Source organism: Dermacentor variabilis, chromosome 9 (assembly GCF_050947875.1).
Source record: "Dermacentor variabilis isolate Ectoservices chromosome 9, ASM5094787v1, whole genome shotgun sequence".
NCBI classification, from domain to species: domain Eukaryota; kingdom Metazoa; phylum Arthropoda; class Arachnida; order Ixodida; family Ixodidae; genus Dermacentor; species Dermacentor variabilis.
In genome coordinates, this window is record NC_134576.1 from 34423576 (window position 1) to 34433179 (window position 9604).

Sequence of the window (9604 nt, forward strand, 5' to 3'; positions counted from 1 at the left end):
AGATTGACAGATGGTCCACTCACATTTTTCTGCTCGGGCAAAGGCACCAACAGGGCCTTTTGAAAGTTGTAATTTCACCGACTGTGCGAAAAGTTTGAAGACCAGCAGACCGTGAGGCACAGCAGGTACCTCGATTCAACAGTATTTCAGGAAACGCCGTAGCTTCTTTACAACAACGTGAAAGGAAACTCAATAGTTGGCAGCGACACCGAACCCGTATCTGCATTGATACTAGTAGCACTTGTGGTTTCATGGTTCTGCGCATTAGAACTTACCGCTTATAAGATAAAGACAAAAACAACGCGGGCTGCGGGCTACTGTAAAGTGAGTTCTATTTGAGCTTTAAAAGATCCAACATAAATATATTTTTAGCAGGCCATCTGGTCTGTGGTTTTATAGAAACTAGAATAGGTGGGAGATTGTGCTGACCCTAATATGGGGCGAAGGTTCGTGTACTCAATGGTTCGGTTGGTTCTCTTAGGCGGAGCCTCCGAGAACCCAATTGAGGACAAAGCCGTTGGTTTGAACACACACACAAAGACTTTTAATCAAACTAAAGAGAGGCATAAAGCAAATAGAAGGAAATAGAAAGCATGCCTAAAATAAACACTCAAGAAGACATTGCGGCAAAAAACACACATAGGGCTTGCATGAAGTTAACGGGTGCGCGAGTCCGGGCTTGCCACGAGGGCGGGGACGCGTCACAGTCTCGACGCGGCGACGCGGCGACAAGCAGGCGAAAGGAGTGGTGCCGGTCTCACCATGGGTCGCGGTGTAAGCTGACCGACCGGGCGATCGGAGTGCGCCCGCCCTGGCTAGGCGAGGAAAAGCGGGCGGCTTGGTGGCAGGAGTAGACGGCGGCGGCGTTCTGGCCGGGCAGCTGGATGTAGAGCTCGGGCCCGTAGCCCGACTGCTTTTGCCCTGCCCACGGGTACAGAAGCTCGAACGCCGGCGTCGGGCAGCAGGCGGCACGACAGACGGGGGTGGCGTTCTGGCCGGGCAGCTGGCTTAGAACTCGGGCCCGAAGCCCGACTGTTCTCGTCCTGCCCACTGGCGCAGAAGCTCACCGGCCTTGAGCAGCTGGCGGCACGCTCAGGTAGACGGGCGACGCACAGGAACAGGTTGGCAGGAGGCCCCGGTCGGGTGAAGTCCTGGTGGGCGCGGGTCGGGAACCCGACGGCCCGTCTTCAACGCCCGCTCCGGTGGTTAACCTCCTCCTGCCGTTGCTTCCTGGAACTCTCCTGGCGTCTCCCCTGCGTCTCCTTGCGTGTCCTCCCCTTCTGCCAGCGCATCACGCTTTTTCTTCTTGTCTGGCTGGTTTGGCATTCTCGGATTGGCTGACTGACGCCCCGTGGTCTTTTCTAATTGGTTGCCTTTCTTCTTTTGTTGTTTTTCATGCGCCGCGCGTTCTCGTGCCGGACGCTCTTCGGCGTCGTTGTTTTCCTTCTTCCAGCACGGAATCCGCCTCGGCGCGCGTGAACTCATTGTCGTCTGCTCCTGACCGTCCCAATCACCGCACCGTGTCGCGCACCACACATCACAGAGATATAAATGGAAAGGTGCACTTACGGACGAGCTAAGATATACATGATTTACCTAAACACCAAGCCAAAAGTAAATGGGGGTTACCTATCTTTTGCGTCGCGTATGTGAACAAATTCACCTTAGGTATATTCGTCACTGAATTCTTACTTCTCAGTCAGAAACAGAAAGCAAGCCCATAGTCAGTTACAAGCTAATTATTTCAAGGAGCTCCTCACAAAAGACCCCTGTGCTGTTTTCCCCTGCATTTAAGCTCGCAAGAGACGTGTCCCATTTGTCGCAGATGTGAGAAGGCATCGGAGTAACTCGGCTCTTGTCAGCGATCACACAGCAGCGTGCTGATGTCCTTCACTATTGCGGTGGTAGGTGCTGAATCATTGATGGCTTTAGAGTTCGAAAACGTTACGTGCGTGTTCCTGTGGTCCCTTGAGGGCAAAGAAAGAACTGAAAGAACAAGCCGAATGAGGTAAAGAGTACTCCACTTTGACTAGCCAAATGTAATGTGCGCTGCCAGAGCACTCTGGAGTGCTCGAAAAGAACCAGCCGAATGTACCAACAGTGATAAAATACAAGACTGCCTGCTCTTTGCGTTTCACGTATAAATGAAATTCGTCATGAATATAAGTCTCTGAATTAAGTAGCGATGACATTCTCTTGAGCAAAATAATGTTGTCTTTTTTCTTTTCCATTATTTGTTCCCTCCTCATCTAGCCGCGCTTCAATCGCTACACCTCCCCCTCCCACCCCAAACATCCTGGGGATTTGTTTTTGATATTCCGTCATTTTCTTCGAGGCGTGACCTAGACACGACGCGTAAATATGGCGGTTGACGTTTTGCCGAAGAAACTGAAATGAGGGCATGGGACCTAACGTTGATGATGAAGTTTTCCTCCTCAGCAAAAGTAAAGCAGCTAGCTCAAAGCGTAGGGCTATTCTGCCGAACACGCTTCTCGCTTGCGTGGTCTGCTTTATTAGCTAGTATGCGTGTCCCCGGGAAACTTAATGAGTCATCGTGTATTGGCGACAACGCGCTTGTTTTCTACCTTGAGGCAATCTAAGTGACCTACCAGTGGTGATGAACGCACGTTCGGGGCCATGTTATCGCTATCTCGTGAAAAGCAAATGACTCAGCCCGACTCGGCTGGCTGAGAAACGGCCGAATATCCCAAACACCTTTATTCTATCGAGCAATAATCCTTCAGTACACTCCAGCTGTTGTATAAACTCCGCCAAAGTAAGCAAGCAAATCTCTATCACATCCTCGGGGACTACCATCAAAAGCAGTAATAATCCCCAGGGTTCGCATATCACTACCCCTCAGCAGTGGGAGGCCACGCTGCTTAGCTCCGACCCGGAAAGGCAAGTCTGGGTTACAGAGTGGACAAAGGCAGCCACCAGGGCCCAAGGTCTCCTGGCCGCTTGACCAAAAGTGGACTCTCGCACACTGAGCTTAAGCTCCATGCATATATGGTGCTAAATAAATGTTTTTCCCCTCCTCCTCACCGATAGCGTTGCGCGCGCCAGAAGTACCCGCTTGCGCGACGCAATCGCCGGCGCTGCCATCTCTTGTTCAATTCGTCGCTTACCCGCACAGCGCGAGGAAACCTCAAGGCGCCGCCTTGCGCACATTTCCTTTCATAAATTAGAAAGCCGCAGTTGTCAAAACCTCTGACGATGTGAAAAGTCGTTAATTGTGATAACAATACAAACACAGCAGCGTAAAGTGCGAAACCTCGTAGAAAGTTCGTAATATTCAACAAATATCACTAAATGTAAACGCGTTCCCTTCAAAAATGGTGGCCCAAAACACAAATGCCAGCATCACCCGAGAATGATGAAAATACTATGAGCACGCATTATGAAGAAAAAATTTTAAGTGCCCCAAACGACAGAGTAAAAGCGGTGATTGAATATGGTCGCTCATTAGCACAATTCGCACGGCCCGTTTCACCGTAAATTATGGCGGAAAACATCTGCAATGGCGACCCAGCGCAACGTCACGCAACGTCAAATTGACGTTTACGAAACTGCCCTTCCTGTGACGCTCCTAACGGGATATGGCTTCAGCCAATCAACAAGGCGACATGGCGCCTATCATGGACCACCACCACATATTCGCGAAATTGCAGGTGCGTTGCACGGGCTTCGGCACTCTACTACTCACTTTTTATTTAGAGCACTGAACTCGCAATGTGGCTACCGAGGACCAGAAACAAGTCTTACACGATATAATTTACAGATCCAGGTTACGCTTCGGCATATTGATGAAAACGCAGAATTGCCTTTTGGAAAACTTTCTTTCCCCAGCACAAATTTCAAGGCATGCGAGCTCTGGAGAGCCAATCAGAGAGTCAACATGGAAGATAATGGCGGCCGTGCAGGTGCCATGCATGTTTAGAATAGAGCGCCTAGTCGATGGGAATTGCCTCTGGACCATTTTTGGCCCAAAGATTCGCGACCCACGACAATGGCGTGGCCTACCACCGCGGCGGCGGAGTCTACGCGGAATATTAACGCGATAGCGTTAAGGAGCTCGTGTCGCAGAAAAGCCGGTGTCGTCGGCGTCGGTGTCGGCGTCCGCGGCGTTGGCCGTGAGCGATAAATCACGGCAGGCACTTTATAAATAAAAAGCAACTTCCAAGATGGGCTGGGTGGGAATCGAACCAGGGTCTCCGGAGTGTGAGACGGAGACGCTACCACTCAGCCACGAGTTCGATGCTTCCATGCGGTACAAACGCGCCTCTAGTGAATGCGGTGTTGCCTTCGAATCGAGCCGTGGAAAGTTATACTGCGGTGTATATCGGTAATTATGAACATGTAACTTACAGAAGTCGCAATTACACGAGTAGCGAAGTGCGTTTCCGCTGCATTTCTTCTGGGCTTTCCGCACACGCAGAGCCATCTTGCGGCAAACATAGAAGACCCCCTCCTCTCCATGTACGGCGCTGCCCGACAGATGGCGCGCCACGCGCGCATTGGAGCTGTACGAGGACCGGTGCGAGGCGGGTCGCGGCATGGACTCTCTCTCCCCTGACAACGCTTCGCCTTGCTCCCTCTGCAGAATCATGCGGCCTTCCTTTCTTTAGATCACTATCTGTCTATCTTTCGGCCCGTGCCGATCACGACGTTTGGCTGGCGTGCATCATTTCCCCCTCCGAGATACCGAGTTCTTTGGTTCGTTCCGCTTGCTCAGGCGCACGTTTCGTTGCTGCGCCGAACGCTGCGTTGCTCGACCATATGGCTCGACGCTCACCGCGTCCGATGCGGGGCGCCTCGTAAGTGATGGCTGCCCTGTAGCCCATTGTCTTACACCCCTTGGCGGGTCGACAGGAACGCTGTCGCGTTCCACTCTTGAAGGCGAAGCTTAAGCGTCCTCCAATTTTTTTTCTTATAACGATCACCACAGCGTGTCGGAAGTACAGCTACCCGCAGTTTTAAATATATCTCGCGAGAACAATATGTGTTGTGCACATGCGTCGTCCAGAAGGGAACAGCGTAGCAGATGACGCTTGCAACCGAGGGTGCTTTGTGGGTACCTCTGCTCGTCTCGCCGAATATCGCCATTGAAAGGCGCTGAAATAGCATGCGTTCGATGCTTGCGCGACATAGCTAAAAATGCGAGAGGCTCTACGTATCTTTGTTTACGTTTGCTCTTTTTCACCTGCTTATTGTCTCTTCTAGGCGATATTATGTCATGGCAAATTACAGCTTGCGTAAAGTACTGGTGCACTGGAAATGAGAAAGTTTGGTATTCTAAGAGCACTGTCAATCCGCTAGGACAGTGCCGTGACCGCACATAGAGCTACGTTTTCAAGTTACCGGGGATAAAATTTTTTGCTCACTTTCACATAATCTTATTCGAAAGCGGACATGTTAAACGACTCCCACTGTTATTACCATTGAAATAACGAGAGACTTTGAAGGGGAGAAGTCGCGTCAGACTAATTAGAACAGATTAACACTGACGTGCTCTGCACTTTCGTTACGTCCTCCCAACCAACGCGAAAGAACATGGACCCATGAAGGCTGTCCAAATCGTTGCATTCAGAAACGAAAGCTCGCAAGAAACTTCATAACTTGTTATATTCAAGTTGTTACATTCAGACATGAGTGTTCACATCAAATAAACAATTGTGTAGCGCCCATCACTTCGAAGCAGGCCTATATGCCACGATGGTGCAACGGCGCGCAACAGGCCACCGGTTCTGGCAGCATTCTTGCGTGACACCATGTCACTGATTGCAATAATGCCACGTCACATCGTCATCCTCACCTTCCGAGCTGGCTGTCAACTGACTTCGAAGTCTTCCGATCTGCTCTGTGAGAATGCCGACTGCGACCCGAACGTCCGAACTCGTCGAGGCCAACCCTTGCTGAAGCTCTTTGCGGGCGTTTCTCATGTCCTCCAGGAGAGACTGGCCGTCCGCGGCACGAACAAGAACTCCTTCCACGCCTTTGCACGTCCGAAAGTGGCCGACTAACTCCTTGAAAGCCATGGACTCTTCACACTTGCAGCACTCCTTCCGGTACAAGGCGCAGTCTTTGCTTAAGTGGTGGTTCAGATCCCCGAGGTATCCGGTGTAGTTGCAGCCACTGCCAACATTCAGACAACGCACGTTCTTCTTTTCTAGCATAGACTTGAGTGCAGGAGTACAGGGACTGGCGTTCAGATTTTGCTTATCGATCCAGCACACAGTTACGGCCGCTTTGTTCGCGTCTTCCAGACACTCCTCACAGACTATATGGAAGCATGAGAGGCAACATGACTTTGCCGACACCACGCCACACCAGCTGCAAACATGTACCTCGTCGACTTTTTTCGTAAACTCGACAGTCTGCTGTTCGATGTGGTTTCCGAAGCCACAGACGCGGTGCCGGAACGATTGCCGCTTGTCGCTCATGCTAGGTGTTCGTCGTGCCACTGAACAGGCCACAATTCACTGATGTCTTCGATGCGCTGTAATAGCAACTGCGCAGGAAGTCGCAATGGGCCCCAAGTGGCCACAAAGCAAAACGCCGAGGCTTTTACTACGACCATAAGTTTGATAAGCGGCATCTGTGGATAAACGGAATCGGCGTTAAACGACTCCTCCCAAGGTATCTCTGTAATCACCACTGGAAAGTTACCCAACTTAGTCGTGTAAAAGTTGTATGAAAGGTGACTCGAGTAGTCTAGATCGCTAATCAGGAAATACACGATCGTCGTCAGCTGACTTGTCAGGAATTATGTCACGCAAAGCTTGCAGTTTAGGCCCAAGCAGGCCATGATTTTCTGCGGCTCTGCAATGTTTTCGTCGTGCCGGCGTCAGAGCAAAAAAAAAAAAAGGAATGCTAAATGGCGCAAGCGCGAGTAAATTGTACAGCCGCGTTTATAGACGCCATCGATCGCACGCATGTCAGTCGGCATCAAAGCAGGGCGCACATTGCCCGCTGAAGCTTGTGCTGTGAAGACGGCGTGAGGTTTCCCGGAAGCTGCAGCATCGTGGTGGGCTTATTCGATCGGAGCTCCTCGGCGCAAGATTCTAGCCGTGCTCTGCGAAGCGTCTCGCCACTCGGCAAGCATGAACGGCCCAATCCAATGTTTTAGACGCACCGTACACGGATTCGGAAGCCACGTGGAAATGAAGACGGTGGAGTTCTTGGAGAATCTGGAGGACTGGCACGCTTGCGCTTGGTGTAGTGTAGTGTCCTCAAAACTGTCGCTATTGCGCTGTCGGCACGTCATATGTGACCACTGCACCGACGAAAATCGTGCGGCTATAAGTGCATATAGAGGCGCTTTATACACAATTTCGTGTTGCGGATTCGCGGAACGCTATTCTCCGTTCCGACTGGACGCCGGGCACCCTGGTGGTAAGCGAGTACGTTGCATCAACGCTAGCTGTGGCTGCGACTTCGTTGGAGCTCTGAGTGACTTGAACGAACACCTGCGGAAGAACTGCGCCCTGTATTCGACGACGTGCTCCAAATGCGGAGACGCCTTTGCCTACAAGGATTTACGGAATCACTACACTGCATGCAGTGGCAAGCAGGGAGTCTTTCTTCGCGCCGCGGACGCTCGCTCCCTGCTTGACAACCTGGGCGCCGCATGCGGAAAGCTCGAGCTGGCTGTCGCCTCTGCCAAGCCGGACCACGCCGATGCACTGCGGGACACCGTCGGTCTGCTGAGCGAGCAGTTGGCCCGGATTCAAGGCCAACTGGATGCGGGCCTCCCGTGGCACGTGAAACCGAGCAGTATCCCTCGTATGGGCAAGTGAAGACCAGTACGCGGTCGGCGATGCTGCTGTTTGCTCGGGAGGGGAATTGGTACTTACCGTGTCGAATAAATTGCGCGAATACTTCTTTCCGGGAAGCCGTTGCCGTTGTGCATTTACGCATACACGCATTCGTGTAAATTAGTTTTCTTTCTCATTTATAATTGCATTTCAGGATATTGATATTCTCGGTGCACCCACGTCGGTGTTTCGCTGCCGTGGGGCTTTTCTCTAGTCCATGTTCACACTTTGCCATTCTTGTAGTCGCCATCGTATAAATAACGCACACTGATCGCCTGATGATAATCATCTCTAGGGACAAGTAGTCGCCGAACCTGCTTAGGTAATTGGGTGTGTTTACTCACCCTCATTAAAAAATAAAACGAGCTTTGGTTCTTGTATAACGTAGCTTAGAAATAAAACTGCGGCTTCTTGTAAACCAGAGAGAGTGCGAGTGAGGCGAGGTCGCGTCGTTGGAGTGTTCTCAGTTTCGTAATATGTGCTCCATGGCTGAATTCTTCTGCGCAAACTGGCACGAAACGCTGCGGTTGGTCAGGCTGTGTGTGGGAGTGGGCAGGTGACATGTACAATCGGCATCGAATGAGACTGGAATAGCGGAACGCATGGGCAAAGAAAGCTACAGTTTGCGCCGTCTCACATTAGAGACGGATTCGCTTATCCGGTTTGTCAGCAGGGTTCGGGTATGCTCGCCCTTTAATGTGATATTTTCGCTTCTGTACTTTTATTTTGTATTCTGACTTTCAAATAAAAGTTAACCAAAACAAAAACGGAAATATCGAGGTTTAGGTGCGCGATTATCACACAGTGCAGTCATACCCGACGTGCGCACCTGTTAATGGTGGTTACTGGCCGAAAGCGCGCATTTGAAAGCGAGATTAAAAATCAGAGAGGGTAGAACCAAATATATATATATATATATATATATATATATATATTCCAGGCATGCTTCGGTCACGCGCTCTGTTGGCGTTTGATCTGACGCCAATCGTACAGAAGAAAGCTCGCTGCACCTTGTTTACACTGTCGCATTGCACGGACAGTCAGCAGTTCTTTCTGTGCTAGTTGGTTCACGCATACTAGGACAGAATAGGACTCGAGAAAAACAAATTGAAGACTAGGGCTGTTATCCCGTACGCGTTCGAAAAGCCTACGCTCAGTTTCGCCTCACGCGATTGTCCAGGCCGTGATACCAGCGCGGGCTAAGTCAATCTAGGCCCATCGCGTGAGGCATAGCCGGACGTCGGCTTTTAGAACGAATACAAGATAGCGGCCAGGACAGCAAAGAGCGTCCTTTACCTGTTTGTGGACTCACTTCAATTTGTTTCGCGTGCTCTTGTAGCATGCCTATGTGGTCCATTTTCTGTTCAATGTCGTGACAATATAGGCTTGTTGTTTCGTCATCATGAAAGGGTTCATTAGACCACCGGTATGCTAGGCCCAGTCTAAGAGTTTGTTTGATGACGTTTATTCTACGCATGTTCAAGCAGTAGTTAAGTCAGTGTTTAGAAGAAACGTTTCTCAGAAAGTTCTCCCCAGCCCAACTCAGAGAAGACAAAGAAAAACGGGGTAGTTATTCCTTACGTAAATATAACGTTTACCACAACCTGAAAAAGACAGCTGAGCGATATAAAGCTTACAATTGTCTTTTGTAAATATTCTATTGTGGTTAATTAGGTCACGCTATAGTTTCCTAGGCAGAAGGGGGCCGCCCTCACATTGGGACCGAAAGGCCAAGCCTTTCAACCGCCTATTATGTCCTATATAAAATAAGGGGAAGGAGTGCGTAA

General features: G+C 50.5%; 1 protein-coding gene across 1 annotated transcript; it reads right to left on the minus strand.

Moving 5' to 3' along the window:
* Positions 1-5774: 5774 nt before the first annotated feature.
* On the minus strand, positions 5775-6443 carry LOC142558295 (E3 ubiquitin-protein ligase NRDP1-like). The gene has a single exon (XM_075670444.1). It carries the CDS (start codon positions 6441-6443, stop codon positions 5775-5777), a length of 669 nt encoding a protein of 222 aa, XP_075526559.1.
* Between the last annotated feature and the right edge of the window lie 3161 nt (positions 6444-9604).

What these genes read in the sequence shown, in the direction of transcription:
- LOC142558295 (XM_075670444.1), bottom strand. Translation starts at nt 6,443, where the DNA reads ATGAGCGACAAGCGGCAATCGTTCCGGCACCGCGTCTGTGGCTTCGGA.